This window comes from Xiphophorus maculatus, chromosome 11 (genome assembly GCF_002775205.1).
Source record: "Xiphophorus maculatus strain JP 163 A chromosome 11, X_maculatus-5.0-male, whole genome shotgun sequence".
NCBI classification, from domain to species: domain Eukaryota; kingdom Metazoa; phylum Chordata; class Actinopteri; order Cyprinodontiformes; family Poeciliidae; genus Xiphophorus; species Xiphophorus maculatus.
In genome coordinates, this window is record NC_036453.1 from 14,709,477 (window position 1) to 14,737,174 (window position 27,698).

Consider the following 27,698-nt stretch of genomic DNA (forward strand, 5'->3'; position numbering starts at 1 on the left):
AAAGCAAAATAATTCAAAACGTTACTGTTAATTGAACAAAGTCAGTAAATCAACATTTTAACTAAATTCTATTTGATTTGTATCTTTCAAATCTGACATGATTTGACATTTTCTTTTTCTGTATCACTTATAAAAATACGTTCAATTTTAAATTTGATGCTCTTTTTATAAGTTGCTTTACTTAACTGTTGCTTTTCTGATTTGTAATGCAATCTTTTCCATAAACACATGCTGCACTGTGTCAGGCAGACTGCATTTATTGTACACTAACCCATTCAATAAATTATAAAATTACTGGGAAAAAAAACAGTATTTTTTCTTCAGGAGGTGACTTTCTACTAAGTGAAACATATTATATAGATTAACTACGGTTTGATTAATCTATATAATTTATCTTTTATTCAAGCTAATAAAAGCTTAAAAGCCTTTATTTGTATTAATTATGATTATTGTACACTTGCAAGTGATGAAAACATGACATTTAAAATTATAACATTACGCCAGACCCTTAAAGCTGCAGTTTGTAAGTTTTATAGAAAAAAAAAATGCTTTTACATATTTGTTAAAGCTGTCACGTGTTGTTACAGGGTGTTATTTGACTGCTCTTCAGGGTTACTAAATCTGACTGATAGTTGCAGTCTAAAAGAAGTTCAAATTCAAAAGTGCTTTATTGATCCCAAAGGGAAATAAAATGTTTGTTTAAGTTCTGTTTGAGTTCAGTTTTACAATACTACTACATAATGACACTTGATCAACAATGACTGTTAATCAGTGATGATGTCATGTTTGACAGACATTTCAAAATAAATAAAATACAATAAAATCATTGCAAGGAAATGGCATTTTTATTAAAATATACACGTTTTGGGCTTTTCTGGCACACAGTGACAACCATTTTATATAAATGTTCCTATCAACACTTCCTAAAAACCTGCCAAATAATGTGAAAAAGAGCCCACATTTTAATGACCTATTCATTTAATTTTGCTGTCCTTTGCCCTCAGGAAAAAACTCTAGCCCGCCCTGATAAAATTGGGCAGGCTAAAATTGATCCCCCTGATAAATTTTAAGGGGATAAAATGGCCCCCTGATAAATTTGTTCTAGAATCGTCGCTGAACAGAACACAGGCGCCGTCATCAAAATGCTGAAGAGTCGTATCTTCTTTAAAACATGAAAAATAAACGTAATTAGGAATTAAATATTTGTTTCGCAACCAACTACTGTTCTGAAAATAATATTACGGTGAAACTTATGTTCTTAGCGTTCTTGTTTTCGTAATTATGAAACCGCTCCGTCGACGTCATCGCGTATGAAAGTGCGTAGCAACGTCTGCCGAGCCGTTTTCCCTCCTCGTAGACGGAGCTAGCCGCCACCAGGTGTTCAGAGACTCAGCGTTCAGACGGAGAGCTCTCCTCACTCCATATCGCAGTCTCTGCCGGAGGAGGTTCGGCCGGCAGACCGAACTGTCGCGGCGGTTTCGGCCCAGGTAACTATTAGCCAAACATTAGTTGCTTTTCTACATTTTACTCGCTCCCGTGTTGCTAACGCGGTTAGCATTGAGCTGGTTAGCTAACGTGTCGTAGCGCATTTAGTTTTAAAATGTGTCGCACCTTTGAAACCAAGAAGCAGCCAGTAGCGTTATATGTAAGGACGCCGTAGGTCTCTTTCTGTGGTGATAAGAGATTATTGAAATAGTCATTTCTGAGCTGAAGTGAGAGGTGGCGGATATACCAAGCGTGTTTATGAGCTACAGCTACATTAGCTGATCCGGTCTCACCCAGCTGCAACTAGTTGAGTGATCTGACTAGTCAAAACGTGTCAACAACCTAGGTTAGTTTCTGCTTCAAGGAGCGAGCTGGCAATTCAGCCCGGATAATCGCAGCTGGAGGATGTTATCAGGCGTCATTAATGATCCTCCATCCCCGAAGGACCTGCAGGTCTTTCGGGTGCAAGTCTATCATATTTTTATTTCTTACATCAGAGGTTCTTTTTTTTATCACTTTAAATACTTTTTCTGGACTGGTTTCACTTCAGCTCAGAACATCTTGATAATGATGTTGACTGAAACCATCAACACCGTGTCGCTCCGGCCTCTGCAAACCATAGAAATCCGGGTCGGGGTTCCTGATTGTTCCGGGTCAGTGGAGGCCCACGCCGAACATTAATCACAAACAGTTGTTTTCCAGCCAAGAAGTATTCCTGAGCTTCAAAGCCTGAATCAGAGATGATTTTGGACATCTTTTTATCTGTTTGAGTCTCCAGTCGGTTGTAAATTGGCCTGTCATGATGATAAACTGTAAAATTGTTGTTTTTTGAGGACATTTCAAGTGATATGTTGATAATGATGCAAGTTTGTTCTGTCAAATACCAACAAACTTTAATTCTAAGATAGCAGTGGAACTGGAAGATATTTTAAATATGAAGAATAAAACTGAACAACCAATATTAATAAATAATAACCACACAAAACCAAACCATAAATGAAACAGATTATCTCTACAAACAAAATTTCCCCTTGAAGTGGGTCTTGTATAAAATTGACTTGTTTTGAACGTTATATTTTATGTTTTTCTCTCATCACAAACATTCCTGGATTGTTTCTTTGATTTTTTTTTCATGAATGTTTGAGAAATCCTTTGTTCTCATATAAATATATATATTTATTTATATGGCCGCTCTTCTGTTGATGCGAGGAGCGGCCATATTGGATCATGAGGTCAGCCTAACCAGTTTAATGGGATAATCCGACTCCTGGAGATGTTTTTAATCTTCTGTTTTTCTGTTTGTTTTTATTCTAAAACAATTCGTAACCTTTTGAAAGGTGCTTTATAAATACAGTTAACCTCTGAACTTTAGGGAAACAGCAGAGTTAACGGAGCTCTGAGCAAAGAATTCGATGGTTATTAAACATGAAGCGCAGTCTGAAGGTGTGCTTAGTCCATTAAAACTGCTGGATGGAGAAGAACTAGATCAGATCAATTGTGATCATAAAGTCCAGAAGAGAAATACTTAATGAAGACTAAAGATTTTTAAGTCTTGTTAATTTCAACTTTGTTTTCTGTAAAAATGTATTTGTTAGTAAAAGTTAGATTTGAGTATGAATGTCACGTTTTGATGTTTGTCTCTGCAGAAGATCTATGAGTTCCTGCTAGAAGGTCAAGATGTTCAACAATTCGTTTGGGACTCCGTTTGGCGGTGGGACGGGGGGCTTCGGCTCCTCTTCTGCCTTCGGCCAGCAAAGTAAGTCGGCTTTTCCTCATTAGATCAAACCAACAGCAGCTCACAGTAGATCGTCCTGATTGGATCCCACATGGAGGGTCTGAACCTGATTGGCTGGTTTCCTCCAGATCATGTTATTATTGATAATATCAGCTCCTCCCTTCCTTTCCTGCTGGTTATTAATCAGTTAGCAGCTGTTTTCTACTGAGTCCATTAACAACAGCTACAACCCTTCCTTTAGCAGAATGTGGCGCTAAATCCTGCTTAACATGCTTCAGCGCTGGGTTTTCTGAGGAACCGTGGAGCTCTCTGCTGTATCCTGTGCGACACAAAAACGTCAGGGTGTTTTTACGTCCAGACCTGTACGCTGATGTTCCGTTTTATCGGGATGATTCAGGTTTTATCGGGATGTTCTCCTCTGCCCTCTTCCTCTCCAAACAGACACGAGTTTCGGTGCAGCAGGAGGTTTTGGGACGTCGGCGTTCGGGGCGACCACAAACACCGGAGGATTGTTTGGCTCCACGCAGAACAAACCTGGTTGGTTCCTCTGTCTTTCTCTTCGCTTCTGAGTCCGACCAGAACCTGAAGTAGAACCTGAGTGTGTTTGACCGTTCAGGAGATATCGGTGTTTTAATGAGAAGCTGGGATGTCTGGATGCTGCTGAAAAATCTTATAGTTGATTTTTGAAGCTCACCGTTCATTTAATTCATAGAAGCACAAAAAATACCGAAACTGAAAGCAGTTATCAAAATTACAGTAGACCTTTTTTGTAATTTAGAAACTGCTGAAATAAATTAAGTTTATAATACATTTTTAATTACGAATCTTGACATTTTTAAAATCAGCTTCATGTTAACTGGTTTCCCAAAAATCTGAAATTAAATTCAAATATGTAATTTGAGTTCATCTTCTTAAATTAGAGCTTTTGCTGATGATTATTCAGGTCTCTCTGTTGATTAAATGATTAATCAGATACAAAATCTCCACATTCTGCAGATCTTTTTATTTAGCCACTGAATCCTTTTTGTACGATATCAGAAATGGATTATAATGCAAATAAAAACTTGAGGAATTCCTGATCTGGTTGTGAATCCTCAGATCAGCTTGGAGTTTGTGTCTCGGCTCTGACAGAGGTCCAGAGTTCTGGGTCGGGTTGGTTTGACCCGGCTGTGTTTTTGGTCACACAACCTCAGGCGGTCTGTTTGGATCCAGCACCTTCAGCCAGCCGGCAACTTCCTCCACCAGCACGGGGTTTGGGTTCGGCGGCGCCACCGGGACGTCCACCAGCCTGTTTGGAAACACCGGGACTGGAACCAGCGGCGGTCTCTTCTCCCAGCAGAGCAATGCGTTCGGTGCCAACAAGCCCACTTCCTTTAACAGTGAGTGTCCTGCGGCGAGGCGGCAGGCGGATTTTGACGGGTTCTGATGGAGACTCTTCCCTCAGGCTTTGGGACCAGTACCAGCAGCGGCGGTCTGTTCGGTTCCACCAACACCACCACCAACCCGTTCGGCGCCTCCAGCTCGCTGTTCGGAGGCTCCGGCTTTGCAGCCAATCAGCAGCCAGGAACCACAGTGAAGTTCAACGTGAGTGTTCAGGAGGCGGAGTCAATAGCAGGGCGGAGCCAGCAGGAAGCGCATCATGGCGTCTCTGCTCCAGTTTCTTAATACTTTCATGTTTTAGATCAGGACAGAAGGTAAAATGGCCGCTTGGCGCCATGGTAACTGTTTTAACCTCCATCTGAAATCTGTGCAGCCTCCAACAGGAAGTGACACGATGGTGAAAGCCGGCGTGACCACGAGTATCAACACCAAACACCAGTGCATCACCGCCATGAAGGAATACGAGAACAAGTCTCTGGAGGTGTGTGTGTAACAATTGTTGCTCTGGAAAAGAGGTTGTTACATGAAATCAGTTAAATTTTTAAGTCAGAGCTTTGGTTCTGCATTGATGTGATTCTCGGGAGAAAGCGGAGCAGGAAGTGGACTGGTGATAATCCGAGGAACTGATTTGTTGGTTTGTTGAATTCAGACCAGGACGGTTTCTGAGTTGGAGCTGCTGATTCTGGCTCATTGCCGTTCTGGAGAACTGATCTTGTTCTGATGAATTCTGTCGGATCGCCGCTCCATGCTGTCTTAATGATTTCCCGAGTTTTCTCCTGGTCTCCATTGTGTGCAGGAGCTGAGGCTGGAGGACTACCAGGCGGGCAGGAAGGGCCCCACCAACCCCATGGCGCCCAGCGCCGGTGGCCTATTCGGCGGGGCCACCCCCACCTCCAGCGCCTCCACCGGACTCTTCGGTGCCACTGCCTCCAACTCCAACTTCACCTTCGGGCCCAATAAATCAACTTTTGGACCCGGTGAGTCCTCGGCTGGTTTCTGGTTCTGTTTAGGAAATGGTTCAGTCCAGAGACGCCGCCTGCCTCTGTCCCCTCACAGCCACTGCATCCTTCGGAACCAACAGCCTGTTCAGCCAGCAGAACCAGCAGCAGGCCAACAGCCTCTTCAAGCCGTTCGGCGCCCCCACCACCACCCAGAGCTTCACCTTCGGCAACACCAACACCATGGGCCAGCCCAACACCAGCACCATGGTGAGAGCTCAGCATCCAGCACGCCTTCACTGCCTTACTCTGCTTGACCTTTGACCTGTGGCCGTCTCCCCAGAATTTGTTCGGCAACACGGCGGCCCCTCAGACGGGCGGATTGTTCGGAAACACCCAGACCAGCACGGCCACTGGCTTTGGGACCAGTTCTGGGCTGTTTGCCCCTCAGAGCACTGTCTTTGGAACCGGTGGCACACAGGTACGGGACACGACCCAGAAACTGCTTTTAATCCAAGCGGATGAATGAGCTGATTCTGATGTTGCTGACCAAACTAAACACCAAATATTGTCTAAAAAGACAAACAATAAAATATTATTAATGTATTTTTTACACCTCAGTTAAATCCTAATGTATTTATTAGTCAGTGGATTTTAAAACTATCTATGTAATGCTGGTCACATTTCAAAGCAAAATAAATCTAACCTGCAGAAGGCAATGAAGAGTCAACATATTGGTATGCTTTTCTGAATTTTATACATATCCTGAGGGCTTAAGTTTTCTCATATTTTCCTTAATTCAACCATTTTGTTTAGTAATTCTGTTTGCAACAAATAATGTGGATGAAAACATCTAATTGCTGCTGCTGAGGTTCATTTACATGAACTTTATCGAGCTGCAGCACAAACGCAGAGCCAAGCGCTGCCAGAACACAAATAGTGAGTGAGATTTAAGATTTAATTTATTTGGTAGGAACAACTTACATTAATTATTTCTATGAATGTGTCAGAATTAGACATGTAATTTTTTTCATCTGTTCCTGGAAAATGCTAAATTAATCCTGATAAAAACAAACAAAATTATTTAACCACACAAATTTACTCAATAAATATAGTCAATACAACCGAATAAAAAAAAAAACAACGAAACTACAACGCAATGGTCATAAACCGTAGTGCAGACGAACCGCGGACACCATGTTGTTTTTTGTTCACATAGATCTATGCGCTCAGATCCGTCTCTTTCCTGCTGATGGTTCTGTTTCTATCCTCTTCCAGCCCAGTCCGTTCGGGAACAAACCCCCTGCATTCGGACCCACCACCACTAGCGCTTCGTCGTTTGGCACAAACTCCTCAATCTTTGGGATCAAGCCCGCTCTGACTATGGGGACCGGAACCAACGCCTCCACTTTCGGTGAGCTTCCAGGGTTCTGCCAACCCGCTCCGGTTCCTTCCTCCTCCTAACTCCCTGTCTCTGCCTCCAGGTTTTGGAACGAACCCAGCTGGAGGAGGACTCCTTAGTAACAAACTGATCACTGGTGGACTGGGAGCCGGACTAGGAACCAACTTTCCGACGGGTACCGACCAGGAGCAGAACTGCTGTGGACTGTTAATATTTGCTGATTGAATATTGCGATGTTCTGATTGGATCAGTGCAGCTGATCTGTGCTGTTTGTCCCGCAGTCGGAACCGGGTCTCTGTTTGGAAGCACCCAGAACAAGCCGGGCACGGTACCAGGAATGGGAGGCTTCGGCCCCGGCGGCTTCAGCAGTGGCAGTGGCAGCCTGGGTTTCGGGGTCACACAGCAGCCCGTCGGTGAGCCGCCGGTTTCGGATACGACCCGTTTTCCCAGCCGTCCACACGCTCTATAGATCTGTTTCCTGTTTCAGCGCTGACGGACCCGAACGCCAACGCCGCCCAGCAGGCCATACTGCAGCAGCAGCTCAACGTGCTTGCCTACTCGCCGTACGGCGACTCGCCGCTCTTCAGGAACCCGCTGAGCGACCCCAAGAAGAAGGAGGAGGTGAGTGGCGGCAGCATCATGGTCGCCAGGACAACCACTTCCTGCTTATATTTGATCCTATTCCTGGTTCCAGCGTCTGAAGCCGACCAATCCAACAGCCCAGAAGGCGCTGACCACGCCCACCCACTACAAACTGACGCCGCGACCCGCCACCAAGGTCCGGCCCAAAGCGCTCACGTCGTCCGGCGCCTCCAAGTCGCAGCTCTTTGACGGTCTGGACGACGACGAGCCGTCGCTCACCAACGGAGCCTTCGTGCCCAGGTGCCGTCTGGTCGTCATGGTAACCGGGAGAGCGGCCGGTCAGACCTGTCCGTCTCACGCGGTTCTGTTGTTTCTGCACAGGAAGAGCATCAAGAAGCTGGTTCTGAAGAACCTGAGCAGCAGCCAGTACAGCAGCAGCAGCCTGAACAAAGACAGCGACGACCTGGCCTCGCCTTCAGAATACCCTCAGAACGGACACAGGTACCGGCCCGACCCACAGGCTCCGTTCCAATAGCAGGACCTACCCGACCCAGACTGACTGAAGCAGTTTGACTGTTTTCACTGTAGATGAAATGGTAACCTGTAAATCATAGGTGTCAAACTCTGGCCCGCGGGCCAAATTTGGCCCGCAGTGTAATTATATTTGGCCCGCGAGGCAATTTCAAATTAATATTAGAGCCGGCCCACCGGTATTATACGGTGGCAACGCTGTGACGCCGTATTCACCGCTTATACTACAAATCCCATAGTGCTCTGCTGTTTTTTGGCTTGTCAATCAGGACAGAGGCAGACACGCCTCCTCCTCTGTGTCAGTAGCACTTATGGTAGCGAACGTGGATGTATTAGGAAGGTGGTGATCCGTCTTCTTGCGCACTCCTTCGGTTGAAAGCCCCGGCGCACCCCGCATCCTCGTGCCTCTCCCCCCAAACCACACTGCGACCTCAAACTACAGCTGTCACTGTGTTACCCTACCAAAACATGGCAAAAAGAAAGACAGAAAATAGAACTTTTCTGGACAGGTGGGAGACAGAATATCTGTTTACATATGAATGTGAGCAACTTTTCTCCTCAGTGAAGATGACGAAAACGTCTCACAGGAGACGTCTGACTGACGAACACCTTTGTTCGATAATGAAGGTTTCCTCAGCTCAAACTCTGAGCCCCGACATTGATGAACTGGCATCCAAGAAAAGATGCCAGGTATCTGACTTGGCCGCATCAGAGTAGATCAGTGTGTCGCAAAATGAGCAATAAATAAGTTTTCTATGCACCTTTTCTTGTTACTCCAAGGCCTGAATGGTTTATTCATAGTTTATTTAATGATTTATTCATAGTTGTTTTATTTTCAAATTTATTAGTCTGTGTACAAAGCTAATTTTGACATTTACCTCAGAAAGGAGGCATTACATTTTTTATTTAAATTTTATTTAATATGCCATTTATATGTTTTATTATTATTTTTAGCAACTCAATTATGCACGCCTGCACCTTTAAGTTATATAAGGCTTGCTTTTTCAATATTTATTGTTCAACCTTGGCCCGCGGCTTTGTTCAATTTAAAATTTTGGCCCACTGTGCATTTGAGTTTGACACCCCTGCTGTAAATGATCATTAAGTGAACTTATTGATATAAAACTGAGTCAGGGCGGGTAACTTACTGCTGAAGAGCTTCAGTCTCAACATGAAATAATTGATGAAATCTAAATTATAAATGTTTTAGCTCTGCTGAACATCTTAAACTCAACATTTCACCATCTCACCGCCTTCCAGCCATTTTATCAGGATTTATTTCAGACCTGAACGTAGGAAGTTTTCCTTTTGTGATGTTGCAGCTTCAGTGGGTTTTATAGATTCTTTCTGCTGCATTTCAGTTCAAAATGGAGGAGTTTGATTGGTTCATCTGCGTAACCTTCATTAAATTATTTGAGATTTAAACATACCATAGATTGTTCACAATAGATCTATGCACTGACATCAGTCTCACTCTGCGCTGTGATTGGTGCTTTAAGTAAAACACTGAAATCAGGAGCAGGAAGACGGAAGCCAGACTGGAGGAGGCGTTTTTCTCCCTCGGTAAAGAACGGATGTTCAAACTCTCAGATCCTCCAGGAGTTCAACTCCAAACCTGAGAGGTTAACAGATCCGTCTCTGAGCTTTGGGAACGATTTCTAAACCTCTCGGCCTGAAGCTTCTCCATATTTACTCCTCATTCCTGCTGCATTCCAGCAGTTACTGGGATCAACAATAACATTGTTTTGAGACCATTTTCCAGTAACATAATGATGAAAGAACGCATTTTCAAAGATCAATAAACTTTAAATTATAATGAACATTTAGCACTGGAGCTGGAAAACATTTTAAATATCCAGAATAAATAAATAAAATGAAATGTGAAGTCTCTGGAAATCAAATTATTCTTCAATAAAAGACCAAAGCATCCAGTTTTTGATAGAGGGAGAAAAACGCTAAATCATGAAGTGTAGGGAGACTTTGTGTGTTTTTTTTTTTACTTCTCCTTAACTTGAGCCTGAGTGATCAGAACCGCAGTCGAATCTCAGCGGGTTGCAGCTGCATCACGGCTGAAAATGGAAAGGTTCTGTTAACGTTCTGCTCTTCCTGCAGCCAAGCGGAGGACGACGACCTCCGGGAGGTTCCAGGTGTGAGCGGCCGGGCCGACGACGACCCCGAGGTCACCCAGTTCTACGTGAACCCCATCGCCAAGCCCATCCCGCAGGGCCGCGCCCAGCCCAGCCTGCAGGACACCATCAGCGACCTGAACATGCACAAGCAGCCCAGGAACGACCTGGAGGTCAGCAGGTCACGCCGTTCTGCTGGTTCACTGTTACCAGGCCGAGGTCCACATGTTGGATCAGATCTGATGTAGCCGGACGCAAAGATCTTCTCCTGATTAACATGACATCGTCTGGTTTATTTTCAGCATCTCAGGTTGTTTAGATTAGAGATGAACCAATCCACCGTTTCACTTCTGATACCTGAGCTTTACTATCGGCTGATACAGAAGAACAGCCGAGTGACTTAAAAGTGTCCTTTTTTTTAACATAAATGTCCCGAACTCCAGATTTATGTGATAACTGTGGCAGAATGACGTCACTCAGAGCAGGAAGCACAGAGTTAGAGTGAATAGATCTGCCTTTATCGTTCCTCCAGCTGAGCAGCGACGACGTCTCTGCATCCCTCGGTGACGACTCTCTGCAGGAGGACAGGGAGGAGGAGGAGGAGGAGGAGCAGCAGGAGTCCAAACCGTCTCCTCACCCTGCAGGTCAGAGTCTGTCCCTGTGACTGCGTTTCCCATCAGCCCCTCTGCTGGGTGGGCGGGGCTAAGCATGTGCTGTGCTTCCAGGCATCGTTCTGCACCGGGTGGGTTACTACACCATCCCCCCTCTGGACGACCTGGCCGAGATGCTGGACGAGAACGGAGAATGCGTCGTGGAGAACTTCACCGTCGGCAGGAAAGGTAGCGCCCGAATCCTCCCGCCTGAAATGTTCCTGAATGAATCCCATTGGTCTGCTGACTCTGAGCTGGATGCTGATTGGTCCTTGCAGGTTACGGCTCCGTCTTCTTCCCCGGAGAGGTCAACCTGACGGGCCTGAACCTGGACGAGATTGTACACTTCAGGCGCAAAGAGGTCATCGTTTACCCGGATGACAAGAACAAGCCGCCGGAGGGGGAGGGGCTTAACCGGTGAGGCGGAGCCTAAATCTGACTCTTTATTTCTGAAGCTTCTCCAAGTAAATCCAGAAACAAATGTAGGAAAAAGATATCCTGCTCATCCACTAACCTTTGAATTCCAACAGATTGCAGGTTTCTCTTGATTCCTCATAATTTGTTAATACTGGAGGTGGGACTTCATTAAATATTTGTTAATTTCTATCTTTAATTAATCACATTACTGACAAAATGAGCAACATTTTCAAATCAAAACCCTTTTTACAGCTAAATTATTGACTAAACAACCATCAGAAGTAAAAAAATAAAAATAAAAAATCAAATTGTTAATTTTTACAGGGTTTCCACACAGTAGTAAAAGGTAGTAAATTAAATTAGCTCAAGTTAAGGCCAGTAAAAGGTAACAAATAGAATTAAGGCTGTAAACAGCCCCAAACGGCCCTCGGAGCTCAGCGCCGCTCCGGCCTATTGGCGAACATGAGGATTCCAGCACAACCGCCCACTCGCCACCTCAGACGCTGTCGCGCAGTTCCTGCACCGGTGCCCAATGCGACCTTTCTGTCTGATGAGGTGTTATTTCTCTGAGAACTCAATTTCTCAATTGATCTCTTTGTCACTGGTGGAGTAACACTGACCCCTACTGGCAAAATACTGATGTACGTATCACTAGGGCCAAAATTACTTTAACCATACATCTATATATATATGTATGTATATATATGTATGTGCACCTCTATATGTCATACAGATTATATATACAATAATTGTAAGTGGGATAGTTTCTTACCTGGGCCATCATGTGACATGGGTCAGTGCTGTGAATTTACTAGTGCTGCACCGATTATAGTTTTCTGCCTGATTGCCGATTACCAATCTTTAAAAACCCTGACCTGCCAATTCCGATTTTGCTCTATACAGTTTTTTATTTTGTCTGGAATCTCACTAAAAATTGCTTTTGGGAACTGTGGGGTCACTATTGTTAACGACAACCATGCAGTCATGACCTGGTGGGCCAGTTTATCAGAATGTTTTTCTATCCGTTTATCTTCACAATTTCTCTGATCATTCATGGAACGTCTGTAGAAATGTGATTATAAACGCTAACATTAGCATTAGCTGCTACATGTTTAGCATTGAGGCTATTTTAGGCTAGCATAGCTTTCTGACAGGCTAACTGCTTTTAGCATAACTTGAACACACTGGTCTCTCCCAGCGTCCAATCAGATCGTTTAAAGCAGAAATTACAGAGAAGCTGGAGTCGAACAATAAATGGACTTGATGTAGCGTCGGTTCATCAGATGGTCCTGTCTGGTCCTGTCCGGTCTGTGTGGTGGTGTTTCCCGTCCTGACCCTGCTTCCTGTCTGCAGGCGGGCTGAGGTGACCCTGGACGGCGTCTGGCCCAACGATAAGACGACCTGTGCTCAGATCCGCAGCCCAGAGCGACTCGTCGACATGAACTACGAGGGCCGGCTGGAGAAGGCCTCCAGGAAGCAGGGAGCGCGCTTCCTGGAGTACCGACCCGAGACCGGCTCCTGGGTGTTCGAGGTGGGTCTGGTCCCGTCCAGTCCGGTAGAACCCGCAGGTCATCAGGGAATCTGACTCCGCCACCTTTCTCCTCCAGGTCAGCCATTTCTCCAAATACGGCCTCCAGGATTCAGACGAAGACGACGAGGTCCCGCCCAAAATCGACCCCAAGAAGCTGAAGACGATGATGTCACTTCCTGCTTCCAGGCTGCAACAGCTGCTTCCTCCATCCCAGCAGCAGGTGGCGCCGCAGGCCCAGGTAGAGCAGCCTGCGCCCCTCCTCACTCCTCTTCCTCACTCACACATTGATCAGATTGTCTCATTTAATTTGGTGATAAAATAATTTAAACCGGAAGAATCAAATTCACATTTATCATCATTGATTATTATTATTATTACTAGTATTGTTTGTTTTGATCGGAGCTTTTCTCCACCAGGTGGCTTCAGAATAATTAATAATTTAGATTTTTTTGCATTTTTTTATCTGACATATTAATAAAAATCTGGATGTTTTCAGGTTTATTCCAGTCAGGTGATTTACCTGCTGGGTAAACAGAAACAAAATCCTGACCTGCCTGCTGGGACGAGTTTAATGTTCACTGCAGTCCAATCATGTTAGAATAAATGTTTTTATTAACCATAAATTTGTTGATTTATTACTCAATTGATTGATTGATTGTAAATCAGGATTTTCTGTCTGACTGATGGATGTTTCATCATTTTGGTGTTTCAATGTTGGTGGTTCTGTTGCTCCGGGTCTCAGCTAAACGATCCGGTTCTGGTTCTCGTCAGAACCAGAAGCTTTTTACTTTTTCTGATGCTCCTGGTTCTGATTCTGGTTAGAGGCCGGATGTGTGAGTTATTTTCCTGTTGGTTCTCAGATGAAGGTGAAGCTTTTAAAGTGAAATTAATGCGACTTTTTAACATGAATGTAATTTCTATTTTCTGTTTAATAAAGTACTAAAGATTCTGTTATGTTCGTTTCTGAGGTACAGCAATAATGTTCGTGGGTCAATTTGACCCAGGGAGTGTTTAATCATGCAATAGTGTCAGAAACCAAAAAATTCCTCCAAAACATTTTTGTATCTGATTATTAACTCCAATACTAACCATTTCAATCAATATTTGTGCAATGATGTTTTTTTATTTCTCAGAAATTAAGCATCAATGACAACCACATTTACTCATTTGGACATAAAAAAATGGAATTTACATTTTTTATGTCCACTGATAAAAACTTAGACACAAATAAACTATAATTTCCTTGAAATTGATCTTTGGTAAATTTTTTATATTACACTTTTTTTTTTTTCAATGGGTGATCTTTATAATTGAACTTGAGACACACATACTGTTCAGGGTCAAATTGACCCGCTGATTAAAATCAAGATAAATGAGTCATGCAGAGATTATTTATGTTTTCCTCCACATCTGCTGAGTGTCACTCAGTGTGGGTGGAGTTTGTTCACAGGAACAGAAAAGATTTCCGTCAAAAGTTGTATGAACGCTTTCTGCTTTCTCACAGTTTCCTAGTGAAGTAAAGAGAGTAGTGAAAAAGTGGGCTTGTGTGTTTGTGTTTTAGTGTGGGGGGTGAAATATGGTTCATAGCTGCAAAGAAACATAAAATTGGATATTTTTTTTAATCATTTTTTGCACTTTAACTAGACTGTTGGTCAAATTGACCCGAACAGTATCTATGTAAAAAGTAGATGCAGGGGGAGTTGCATGAATACGTTTTCAATTTATTTGTAGAGTGCACCTACTGAGACAAATAGAAAAAGTTTCATGCAAAAAAAATACTTCCAACTATTTTTTAAAAAATTGTCAACTTTAAAACGGGTCAATTTGACCCACAACATAACATCAGGGTTAAAGATCCTTTTAGTTTCTCTCTTCGGTTTTTTATTTTAAGTCTGAAGTGAATCCGATCCTCTAATCGGGTCGATGTGAGGAAATGTTGCAGGTTTGATCCGGTTCCTCTCATGGACGCTTGACCTCTGACCTCACCTGGTCTGTCCAGAGTTTATCCGTCTGTCCTCATGCTCTCTCTGTCTCCAGTCCACCGTCGTGGATTTGGCGAGCGGCGTGGCGGAGCTGGACAGCGACATGGCCGACATCACGCAGGGCATCCCGACAGAGGGCATGCTGGGAGGAGAGGAGGAGGACGGCGAGCTGCCGCTGGTCGACATGGAGACACAAGCGCTGACGAACCATGAGCCGGCGGTGTGCAGCCACATCCCGTCCACTCTGGGCATCAACCCGCACACGCTGCAGGTAGAACCGCCGAGCCGCTCCGGAGGAGAACCACGGGAACCCGGAAAATAAAAACCGTCTCAGTAACGAAGCTAGCACTGCAGTTTCTGTCACGGGGAAAACGCACAATAACCTCATGATTATCACTGATTTACTGAGGCTACATGAGAAATATTTTCATGGAATTTTGCAATATTTTTTTCTTATTTTCAAAATGTACATATAGAAATAAAAAGATGAGAAAAATAACAGGCAGACAGACTATACACAAACTTTATTCATCCTTTCAGAACCTTAAATATCTTCATTTTTGTTATTCACCAAATCGTTCGTGGATTATATCTGGACATGAAGTCAGGCGGGAGCAGCAGTGGAGTAGGAGAAATGCTGCCACCAACAGGTGGGGGTTGGCATCACTTGAATCCAATGATTCTGTCTGTTTATCCTGAATATTTGTAATAAACTCCACAGTTTCTCATAATTTGGAAAGAACAGCCAGAGGCCGCCGGAAGGGATGGGATGGTACTTCAACTATAAATCTGGCTTAATCTGTTTCCACTGTAAACTAAGCGTAGCCTGGTGGGGGTTTAGTAAAGCCTGGAGGCCCGCCAGGCTGATGATGAAACCCAGTTATTAGTGTGAAAAATCCTGGGATCTGCTGACTTAAATTTCTGCAAAAACCTGTAAGGGCTAAATAGGTAAAATGGCTCCACATTCCTGTAAAAGGAGCTAACTGTGCTGTTGTTTACAGGAGCTGATCTCCTTGAAAACAGGAAGTTGGCTACACGGTTTTATATGTTTCTATTTTCTGACATGTTTTCGGACGTGGAGTCGGTTGAAGAAAAACAGTCTTGTTTCCTTTTTAAATGTTTCGTTTTGGTTCAGATTAAGAGGAGCTGAGGCGACTCTGACAGTTATCCGTCTGAGTAATCAGATTACTTCCTGTTTCCAGATCATGAAGGCGTCTCTGTTCACTGAGGACGAGGAGGACGGCGACATGTTCCAGCTTCACAGAGCGACCAAGGCGTCCGCTGACATCTCGTCCCCTCGGCTCGTCCTGCCGGGCTCTCAAGGCCGGCCGTCTGGTAGGAAACTCTTCCTCGCGCTGATGAAGACCTTCCTGCTGGTTTCTGACCTTCCTCTCTCTGCAGTCGGGGGTCTTCTTCAGGCCCGCTTCACCTCCGGCATCTTCCCTCAGCGCGTGGAGTCTCCTCTGTCCCGCGGTTCCCCGGCGGCAGCCGACCCGCTTCGGCCTCCACGGTGGAAGAGTCCGGTCCCCGCCCCGTTCCTGCTGCCGGCCCGGGCCCCGGAGCCCGCCATCAGGACGGTAGGGGTGCGGCGGCTGGGCGGCCCCGTCCCTCTGAAGGAGTCCGTCACTCAGGGGAAGGTCAGTTCTGGATCACCGACTGAGCCACGACGCTTCAGCAGGAAGCAGTAACAGCCTGTTCTTTTGCTGTCCTGCAGGGGGCGCTGCTGATGGACACCGGCCTGTTCGCCACCCGCTCCTTCAGAGTGGGCTGGGGTCCCGGCTGGACCCTGGCCCATTGCGGCAGCCGACTCAGCGCACAGTCCGCTGACCAGACAGAGTTCCAGGAGCAGCGCACCAAGACGGACTTCAGCTTCCTGCACAAACCGGCCCGGACCAAACCGTAAGGAAAAACTCCCGAACGGGCCGAACCGTAAGGAAAAACTCCTGAACGTGCCCAGTCCGCTAGGCGGCTTACAGGAAGCCCAGAGTTCTAAAATCCACTTTATGACCTGGAACGTCGTAGAACCTGCGGTTCCCCCAACAGGCCAGGAGAGACTTCGTTCTTTAAACCATTAGCAGCCGTTTAGGGGCCTGATTGAGTAAACATTAAGTTTAGTGGGGACATTTCAAAGGGTTCTCTCTAAGGTCAAAGGTTAACCTGAGCTGTGTGTCTCCAGACTCGCTGAGAGCCCCTACAAGGTGGTGGTGGAGCAGCTGGTGGGACTGGAAGCTACTCAGGGGACGAAGATGAGTGAGGAAGAAGAGGAGGAGGAGCGGCATGCGGTGCTGCAGCGCCCCCTGGAGATCAGCCTGAAGCACAGCACCGTCAGCGTCCCTGAGGGCGCATCCTGTCCGCTGGTGGAGCCGCGGCCCGGCGTGGCGGCGCTGCACGACTACGCCGAGTGGATCAGGGAGCTGAGCGCGGAGCGCAGCGACGCTGACCGTGAGTTCTGGTTCCGTGAGGGACGGTTTGTCTCCGCGCTCCGTCCCTGACCTGTCCTGTCCGTCCCGCAGCCGTTCTGGGCCACTGGGCCGAGGTGTGGACGCTGTGCGAGGCCCTATGGGGCCAGCTGGACCCAGACGCCGGCCCGCTCGATGACTACCAGCAGCAGCTGCAGCGCCGCCACGCCTTTTCCGACTGGCTGGCCCGCGGCGCCGCCCGCAAGGTGGAGGAGGAGGTGGCGCTGGCGGGGAAGGGCCGCCACGCAGAGGCGCTGTTCAGCTACCTGACGGGCCGCCGCGTCAGCGAGGCGTGCCAACTCGCCCAGAGGGAAGGTGAGAGGAGCGGACAGAACCTCGGGTTCTGATGGAGACCAGCAGAACCTGATAGTGAATTTAAACTGGAGCTATAAACAGTGTTTGGCAAATGTGTGTGTGTAACCATGGTGATGTGTGTGTTTAGGCGACCACCGCCTGGCCCTGCTGCTGTCACAGGCCTCCGGGTCGCGGTTCTGCCGCCAGCTGTTGGACCTGCAGCTGGCCGACTGGAGTCGGACGCAGACTGACCTCCACCTGACCGAAGAGCGGCTGCGGATCTTCGCCCTGCTGGCCGGGAAGCCGGTGGGTTTCGTCGGCTCGGAGCCGTCCTACCCACCGCTCGGTTCTGGTTCTGAGCGGTTCCATCTCTGCAGGTGTGGCAGTCGTCCGGGTCAGCGGTGAACGTCTGCTCGGAGCTGGACTGGAAGCGCTGCCTGGCCGTCCACCTGTGGTACCTGCTGCCGCCCACCGCCTCCGTGGCCGACGCCCTTGTCGCCTACGAAGCCGCTTTCCAGGTGAGTCCCAGTCAGACCAGCCTCTCTGCCGAGTCAGAACTGCCCTGATTGTTCTGCTGCCCCCTGCAGGGCTCAACAGAGGCTGGCAGATACGCCTGCACACCACTGCCACCGTACCTGGATGGGGCGCCATCCCTAGAAGAGGAGGAGGAGGAGCCTGAACGGCCGCTGCTCGACCTCTGCTTCCACCTGCTGAAGCTCTACAGCGACAGGTAAACCTGAGGCACCAGAACCGGTTCCAACTCACTTCACTGAACCAGACAGTCAGTAGAACCAGATGAATCAGGTTCCACCTTTTCCATTTAAACAGTTTAAAGTCGATCATTTAAAAAACGATCTGTGTTCCTCAGATCATCTAATCTGTTTGACCTGCAGTTCGTACCACAGCCTCTTTTTTGGAAACATTTTTTAAGAGTTCTCCAAAAAGACATCCCCAAAATGAATTCCATACATCTCAGGAACTACAAGGTGTATTTGACTGGTTCAGGTATCAAGATAACGGTAATATTCCTGAGAATACTCTAGAAGTCTAAAAATCAACACTTGTATTACTGAGAAAGAACAAATACATATGGCACACAGTGAAAAAATACTAAATAAAAATAATAAATTCTAATAGAATACATTACGTAATGTGAATTTTCTTTAAAAGCATCCAGTGGAAACATAGAACCTCTAGCAATTCACAATACAGGTTCTGACCAATTACTGGACCAAATTTCATTCCAAAAACCTGAACCATAGACATTTTAGAAAGGTATTGGTTGATAAAATTCCAGGCAAACATTCCAAATGTGCCATTTTTGGACATTTTGGCACCAATTACAAATTTCTCTCTTTTTTTAAATGTATTTTTCCCCAACCTATATCTTGCTATAAATATTATTTGCAATTAATAACAGTGATTTTTTTTGTAAACAATATAATAGTGAATTAGTACTAAAAAGCACAGTCCTGGGCGCTCTGGTTATAGAAGCATTGAGTCAGAAAACCAAATATACAGGGGAGATTTTCTGCAGCCCATTGGTTGATTTGGGTGACTGACACATCTAACAGCCAATAGAATCAGGTTGATTACAAAATCCCATAGCAACATCATTCACCAATCCTTAACGAGCTGAAACCATTTGCGTAAACGACCGGAAAGCTCCAGCTAACAAAGAAAGTCGTTTGAGTATAGAGGCGGTATCCATGGAGACAGAAAATTTGAAAATGGTGAGAAATCACATCAGTGTGACACAAGAACAACAGATTACAGTACCTGAGTGGAAATATTTACTCTAACATGGATTATGACCACGAAACGGCAAAGGTAGAACTGAATTTATGTTTTTAGCTTCGTGAAATGAGTTTTTTTCTCCCATCTTTTTTTGCTGCTTGTTCAGTGAGTTTTGCATGTAGCCTGGTGAATCTAGTATGGTTGGAAACAGCAGAGCTTCGGTTTTACTCTGATAGTTTGTGTTCATTGGACCATGTTGCATTGTCATTGCTGCGTGTTTTACAGGGGAAGCCTCGTTAGCCTCATTAGCATCTAATTACATTCTTTTTTTAAGCTGCTTAGTGTTGAAGCTGAGTGATGTTGAGGTAGAAAATATCATTTCTATCATTTAGATGAACTTTTTCCCCGATACGTGGATATGCAATATACCTATATTGGTAAATGTATCGTATGTGTTTTCAATTGATCTTGTTGGGGAAAGTGCTGAGGCGCCAAATGTGGGTCCTCATGTTACAGGAGGTAGGGCCAGTATCATGTCTGAGAAATCCTTTAATCAACCATTCAGCTGTCCAAAACGCCCGGGTGGACTTAGCCCCGCCTTCAAATACAAAGCTCCTCCCCCACTCAGCTCCTTCAGCCTTCAGAAAAACGTTAAAGGATTAATAGAGGAGCCATGCTGGGATGACTTCCTGGAGGCGGAGCTTCAGAAAGAGCAGGCGTTCTTAAAGAGACAGCAACACAATTTTAAATAGCCAATATTGAAATTATTTATTGAAATAATAAATAAGGAAATTTAAATAAAGTCATATTTGGCATTTTTATAAGAACTGAAGGTATCATAGTTTATGATTATGCTATAAAATGGCCCTCTGTGCCTGGAAGCCCCATAGTACTGTTCCTTTAATGGTCCGGTTCTGTTGACCCGTTTCCCCCTGCAGACTGTACGGCCTGCAGCCGCTGCTCGACCCGCTCACCATCACTTGGCGGCGCCTGGACTACCGGCTCAGCTGGCACCTGTGGGGCGTGCTGCAGGCGCTGCGCTACACCCACCTGGCCGCGCCGCGCCAGGGCCTCGTCCACGCCGCCTACGCCGCCCAGCTGGAGAGCGCCGGCCTCTGGCACCTGGCCGTCTTCATCCTGCTGCACGTCCCCGACCACAGGTCAGAGCCAGAACCGGGTCCGGACCCGCTCTTATCATCCCGATCAGAAAACTGGGCTGGTATTTCTGCCATAATGCTCAGCTGGAACCTTTAGTGTCCAAAGGGAACAATAAATCTAAGATGAATAAAATCTCCTGCGGAGTTCCCCAAGGCTCCGTCCTCGTCAGTGTCCAGATGTGAACAACACGCAGCTTTTCTAATGCATTACGAGTTTCCTGTGGCTGCTGCATAAATCAAGTTTCTTCTTCTCTGCAGGCAGCGGGAGCGCGCCGTCAGGGAGCTGCTGGCGCTGCACTGCCCCCTGCTGGAGACAGAGGAGTCGGCCCGCAGGGAGCGCTTCCTGACCGACGGGCTGCTGGTTCCGGAGAGCTGGATCCACGAGGCCAAGGCGGTCCGGGCCCGGCGGGACGGGGACCGGCACCGCCAGGCCCTGCACCTGTACCGGGCCGGACACTGGAACCAGTGCCACCGGCTGCTGATCCAACACCTGGCCTCAGGTACGTCCCGCACGCTGGACCCGACCGGCTCACCACGCGTCACGTGACTCGACCCGTTTCTCCCGCAGACTGCATCGTCAACGACAACCACGACTACCTGCTGGAGTTCCTGGAGGGCCTGGCGGTACCAGAACACAGCGCCAGCATCCAGGACTGGGAAACGGCCGGCAGAGTCTACCTGGACTACATCCGGGTCATCAAGTCCCTGCAGGACATCCAGCAGGTCGGTTTGGTTCTGGACCGGTTCTGTAAACAGAAACGACTTCACTTTGATGTGGCAGCGAGGTGGATCAGTTTGTAAACTTTATAAAGTTCATTTAAAGACAACAAACTAAAAGCTGCAAACAGCAGAAATGATGTTTAAGATGAAAAAATAGTGAAAACATCCAGGATGTTAAACTGTGAGCGGTGACAACAGCTGCCGCTAACGACTCATTTAGTCATTGATTGATCGATTAGTTGATCTCCTCGGTCACATTTAAGGTTTTTTGCTTAATTCAGAAATGGTTTGTTCAGTTTCTGATTCCTGACTGCTCTGTGTGGCTTCAATTAGTCAACTAATTTAGTGCCGTTAATCTTTTACTAAATCGGTTGACATTGTTTCAATAATTGTTTGAGCTCTGTTGCTGGTTTTTAGTAATTCTGCTCAACTCTAAACTATAATAACCTGTGACACCGTTGCCGGGGTAACCGTCGGGGATTGTTTGTGTCTAACGCGGTTCTGCTGTCCCAGACGGACAGCTCCGGTGCCGGCTACCAGCTGGAGCGGCTCTACTCTGACGTGACGTCGCTCTGCGGCCGCATCGAGCTGCTGCCCTGCCGGACCGCCAGGGACCACCTCGCCCAATCAGGTGAGGGCCGGGAGCCGGCCAATCACAGCTCACGTTGCTCTGATGTTTCCGGGTCGTTTCCTCTGATCTTAGCTCCGCCTCTTCCCCCTGCAGAGATGGCGAAGCGCGTGGCGAACATCCTGCGGGCCGTGCTGAGCCTGCAGCAGGGCGACGGCGCCGCCGACCCGCTCAGCGTCCCGCTGGAACAGCTGGCGCCGCACATCAGCCGCCTGCCCATGCCAGAGGATTACGCTCTGGAGGAGCTGCGCGGCCTGACCCAGTCTTACTTGCGACAGCTCGTCGTCAGCCAGTGACCCGGACAGGAAACGCTCCGAGTCCCGACAGGCTGGACCCGACCCCATCAGAACTCCGGTTCTGATCTTCTGAGCTCATCGGGAAGTTCAGAAAACTCCAAACTAAGGCGGAAAAACCTGGAGATGAGTTGATTAGATTTCCTTCTCTCACAGGAAGCTTCTTCCTGCAGGATTTCAAAATAAAATCACAACATTGACACATCAGAAGAGACTCAAATGGATCAGAACCAGCTGGAATTTAAAGTCCTGATTATTGGTTCTGTTGGATTCGGATGTGTGAATGAAACGGATCAATTATGAAACGGCGCCGCCTGACCCGATCAGAGGTTCTATTTTTTTAGGTTTTTCTGTAGAAGCTCAAAACGTTTCCCCTCATGGTTCTGATCCGATTCTCTGGAGGTTCTGATCCGATATGCCGCTGTCAGAACCGACCAGAAAACACCAGAACTCTGTGTTAACGAACCGAGCTTCTTTATTGAACATTTGTTGCCATTTAACGACCGTGTCTGTGGTTGCCATGGTTACACGGATGGACTCTGCTGTGTGTATTGGTGTGTGTGTGTGTGTGTGTTTTCTGCTGCTTCGTTGATCATATTTTTAATAAAGTTGAGGTAGAAATAAATAAAATGCCTGAGTTTATTTCCTTTAAAGAATCGATTCAAACATTTGGTTGTAAATTTTTAATGAAAAATAATTTTGGTGATAAAACAAACTGCAAACAGAAACACATGGATGGATATTTAATCTATTTAACATTTATTGGTTGAACGTTAAATTGTAATGTCAATAATTTTATTGGACTAGAATCCAGAATCATCTAAATGACAAAATCACATGAAATATTCAACATTTTTCTGCAGCTGCGATGATTTAAAAACATTTTTCAAACATCTGGGACAGAAGTTTGGTTTTACTGTGGAGTTTTTCTCATTCAGGGTCAGAATTTTACACACAGATGAGTAAAAAGTCAGACATGATGAAACGTTGACATGTGGAAATCATCTTTAAAGGGAAGAAGAAGAAACCGTGATGAGGTCAGAGGTCGTGTACAGATGGTGCCTCATCCCTGCAGCAGAACCCTCTGGTACCTGCAGAGGTTCTGTTGGTTTCTAATCACATTTCTTCTCAGACCCGGCGGCCTAAACAAAGCAGAATGTATGAATAAACCATTTTTCTTGGGACGTAACGATCTCTGCAACACTTTCAGATTAAATCCTATCTTCCGACTAAAACGGATCAGAACCAGCTGGTTCTGAGGCTCATGGCGAAGCGTCAAACAGGATGTTCTCAGACTGACACGGAGTAACAATAAGACGTAGAAGTGGACTTCCTTTGGTCTCCGTCATTTATTTATTTATTTACTTTTATTTAACTTTATTTAAACGAAGTAAGCACAAACAAGTAAGGCAAATACAACAGTGCAACTCTGTAGACGGCATAGTAGAGGCAGATTTTGAAATGGAAATACAAAGTAATGTTGATAAGAAAAAAAATTAATTAATATTAATGAAACAATAACTAAAATAGCAACAAGGGGATTCATATGTTAGGATTGATATACATCGGTGGGCAATTCCATTAATATTTCAGTCAGGTATTCATATGATTCAATACATTTCAGAGATTTCAAATAAACAAAAAAATGTTACAGCAGTGATACTTATTTTAAGGAAACAATCGTTTTAAAGTTTGTAATTTATTAATTTTATTGGATCTGTTCTTATTGTTTTGGTTTGGTGATGTTGTTCATAAGAGAAGACGACTCTTATGTCTCTGTATTGTAATAAATATTAGTGTCTTTATAAAATAAAAATCAGGAGGGTTAGGGTGAGAACTGTCCATATAGCACCGTGGAAGAAATGTTTGAAGGCTTGTGCATAAATCAAGATGTATTTGAATCAGAATTTAAACGATTTAGTAGGAATGGTGTTGAAAAGGCAAATTAAAGAAATCTGGATTAATCCATATAGTAGACCGCTGTTAAAAGCTTGGAATGCAAATATTGATATCCAATATCGTGTTGATATATATGCATGTTGTGTTTATATTGTATCTTACATGTCAAACATTTAACGTGAAATTGGTTTTCTTCTAGGAAATGGACAAAAAGAGAAGCAGCCAAAGAAGGAAATGTTTGTGCTAAAGAAGCTTTAAAGAGATTTGATAGAGTCTATTTGCATAACCGTGATGTTTGTGCTCAGGAAGCAGTGTATAGACTCACCAACATGCATTTAAAGGAGTTTTCTCGGAGCGTTATTTTTATTCCAACTGGTGATAATATTGTGAAAATGAGTTTTCCCATTTCTGTTTTGAGACAAAAGCTACATCACAGGGTCTTACCCCAAAAGACATGTGGATGACTGGTATAGTTGACCGCTATAAGAATAGGCCGAATGATAATGTGTTTAATAATATGTGCCTGGTTAAGTTGGCTTCAGATTATAGCGTTTTGACAAAAATGAGAAATGTAGAAATGCAATAAAGTTGAATAATGACTTTGGGTTTATTGCAAAAAGAATTTGGACAAAACCAGCAGCTGTTCGATATGCGCGTTTCTCTGAAACAAAAGAGCCAGAAAAGTTTTACCAAAGCATAATGCAGTTATTTCTACCTTATCGCTTTGATAGTGAACTTAAGCCTTCAAGTTGTGCAACCTTTGGTGAGTTTTACAGAACTGGTTTGTTTGGATTTGTTGATGGAACAAAACATTCAGTAAAGTCTGTTGTAGATTTAAGTAGGAGTGAGTTTGAGTTGGAATCTGTGGACAATGTTACTGGTGATGTAATGCTGGAAGACGATGGGCTGAATGGTGTTCTGAGGTTGAACTGGAACGCTTGGAGTGTGTGGTATTACAAAAAGGAAGACAAATAGAAAACAGTGATCAGGAACAAATCCCTGATTTAAGTCTGCAGTGTAAAGACGTTTCATTATTTGAGAAAAATAAATTAGAAGAACTGAAAGCCTTGCATTGATTAGATCTGTGAATGAAAAACAGTTCTCTGTTTTTGTTTTTAATTAAATCAGGCAGTATTGTTTAGCCAAGCTTAATGGAATAAATCCTTAAGCACTGCACATTTGTATTACAGGTGGTGCTGGCACAGGAAAAAATCATTTAATCAGGGCAATTGAATATGAATCAAAACGTTTATTGTCGACTGTGAGTCGATAGTTGCTTATCAAAAGTGTTGTTATTGGGTAAAGGAGCACATGTTGTGTAAAAATGTGATGGCTGATATCTGACATCCAGGAGATGAGTTATTGTCACTTCCTGTTTAGTAGTGAAAGATTAGCAAGAACTTCCTGTAGGGTTTGATAGACATGATGTGTTGTTATGAAGAGTTAGATGATCCCATATGATCATACACACAGTGAAGAAGTAGGGATCAAACAATAATTTCAGTATTTTCTGAGAGACTTCATCATCATGTCATTTATGTCACTTATATATGAATCAAAGTGTAAAAGTAAGAAATCCAGCAGAAAAAACAGGTGACTTCCTGTTGGAAGTGGGAGGGGCGCAGGTTATGTCATCAGGTAACCATGTGAATGTGATGAGGGCTGGTCTATAATGAGACATAGAAAGTCTGATGCAGCTCTGACTTTGTATGTGGAAGTTATTGCACCTTGATGTTTTATGGCAAATAGTCAGACTTTGACACTAAGCCACGCCCACATGAAAAATCCTGTGATAACTGTTTGACCTTCAGTGCCTCAAGGTTATGCTGAGTGATTCTGAAGTCCGTATCTCAAAAGCTGTAGGACGAGTTCGATCAGATGAGACGTCTATAAAAAAGAGGAAATGGCGGCTTTGATCCAAAATGACCGTCTTCCTGTTGAGTTTGGACCATGGCTCCAAGAGACGTTTTTGTAGGTCCTGACCAGATACACATGTGTACCAAGTTTCATAAGTCTGGGTTGAAACATGGCTTGGAGCTGATGTTTTAAAAGCTTCTAGGGGGCGCTGTAGATAAATTAGGCCACGCCCACCAAGGATTCTTATGGATTCCTGTCTGGGGCTGGATAAGGATCCATCCCAGTAAGTTTGGTGCAACTCAGCTCAAAACTGTGGAATCTAGAGCCAAACATATGGCAATGGTGTTACAGGTCACTTCGCCACGCCGCCACGCCCACCTACTCCATCGAAACCAGTCAGGGTTGGAATACACAACCACTTATACCACAGCAGGTACGGAAAACCACAAACGCAAAAAATCTAATTTGTAGAAATCTACTGTTAATCTCTTCATGTTAAATAAAAAATATTACTTAATATTTAAGTATTTAGTCATTATTTCAGCTTGACTCATTCAGAACTGTTCTGATCGTTTCCATAGCAACGATCAGAAGCAAGACCTTGCCCCAGAAGTCCAGTGAGCTCACTGATGAGGTCATAGATGACATCATGTACATCACAATAGATCAAAGAAGTTCTAAAGATTTAATGTGTTGCGCTCCAACATTGAGCCCACAGAGTTTTCAGAGAGACCAGGAACTACGGCAGCCAAAATGAAGATCCGCGATCGCCTTAGAGCGTTTAGAGAAAAACTTAGTTTCCACCCAAAGGCGATCGTGGAGAGGGAGGACCCACTAAGCCCCATAAAGATCACGAAGAACATGAGACGCCTTGAACGAGACTTCAGACCTGTGGCACACCTTTCTAAAAACCTGTCTGCTTTGTCCAGCTGGCACTCTGTGTACATGACAGCCTGTTTTTTCTGTCTGTACATGTGCACAGTGTGGTTTAGCTGGACATTTTCCTCCATCGTGCTCCTCGGGATTCTCCAACTTTCCATAAATTATTTAATTACCAAAGGCTGGAGGATCCCGGGGAGCATCATACCCGACATGTGTGAGCCAGGGGAACATCTGAAAGGCACAAATGTCTTACAGATGGTTCACTTGGCTTTCAATTCTGCTCAGAAAACCCAGGAGCTTTTTGGAAACATGGCCGACACGCTTGAGAAGATCAAAAATCTGTGCATTTGGGTCCGGCCAGAGCTCACTGTAAAGATCTACGTGGGTCTCTGGCTGGTTTTGATCTTCTCATGCGTGTTGCCATGCCAGCTGCTGGGTTTTATCCTAGGTGTTTCTGTAGGGATCAAGATTTTCATCATTGACTTTATCTTTGAAAGGTTCCCGAAGCTGCGGCAGCGGTTTAACACCCCCTACAACTTCTGGGCTAGTTTACCCACCGACCTGCAGCTGAGGGAGCCCAGAAACACCTGGTGGAGCAGATGGATTGCCACGGCAAGGGCCCGATGGAGCACGGCCCGAAGGAGCATTTCTAATGCTCTTCTCGGTGCCAGAGAGAGGCGTTTTCTCCCTCAACGCTGGAGGAAACCCTCTCGATTCATTGGGACCTTCCAAAAGTGGCGATGTCGGGTTAGGAGGAGATAGCGGACAAAAGTGTGTCCCGGGTCTGTCTGGACGACGGCAGCAACTAGTTTTGGAAAGGCGTTTCAACGGCAAGGAAGAACCGGCGGATGTCTTTGGGAAAAGGTAAGAAATGAAATCACACCTGACGTTACAGTTTCTCCAGCCCCTCCTCTTCAACATGATCAAGGATCTTTTGGAGAGGAGCTAAAAATAACAAATTCGGAAGATAAAAAAATCCCAGAACAAATCATAATTGACCATTTGAGGCTGGA

General features: G+C 45.2%; 1 protein-coding gene across 1 annotated transcript; it reads left to right on the plus strand.

The window, feature by feature from the left end:
* Nucleotides 1–1,326: 1,326 nt before the first annotated feature.
* Nucleotides 1,327–22,635, plus strand: nup98 (nucleoporin 98). Its single transcript, XM_023342070.1, has 35 exons — nt 1,327–1,487; nt 3,132–3,241; nt 3,662–3,757; nt 4,414–4,599; nt 4,665–4,804; nt 4,974–5,081; nt 5,397–5,577; nt 5,657–5,808; nt 5,882–6,019; nt 6,817–6,952; nt 7,023–7,115; nt 7,222–7,353; nt 7,428–7,561; nt 7,635–7,822; nt 7,904–8,023; nt 10,166–10,352; nt 10,712–10,823; nt 10,905–11,018; nt 11,108–11,246; nt 12,600–12,777; nt 12,854–13,015; nt 14,815–15,030; nt 15,962–16,094; nt 16,161–16,396; nt 16,474–16,658; nt 16,936–17,201; nt 17,273–17,533; nt 17,661–17,818; nt 17,890–18,030; nt 18,100–18,242; nt 20,188–20,409; nt 20,665–20,906; nt 20,975–21,129; nt 21,640–21,757; nt 21,851–22,635. The coding sequence occupies exons 2-35, from the start codon at nt 3,163–3,165 to the stop codon at nt 22,048–22,050; spliced, it is 5,451 nt and encodes a 1,816-aa protein (XP_023197838.1). The 5' UTR covers nt 1,327–1,487; nt 3,132–3,162; the 3' UTR covers nt 22,051–22,635.
* Nucleotides 22,636–27,698: the final 5,063 nt, after the last annotated feature.

Bases quoted from the DNA above. Each gene is read 5' to 3' on its own strand.
- nup98 (XM_023342070.1), top strand. From the start codon at position 3,163: ATGTTCAACAATTCGTTTGGGACTCCGTTTGGCGGTGGGACGGGGGGC. The intron at 3,242-3,661 runs GTAAGTCGGCTT...CTCTCCAAACAG, and splicing joins TTCTGCCTTCGGCCAGCAAA to ACACGAGTTTCGGTGCAGCA. The intron at 8,024-10,165 runs GTACCGGCCCGA...CTCTTCCTGCAG, and splicing joins TACCCTCAGAACGGACACAG to CCAAGCGGAGGACGACGACC.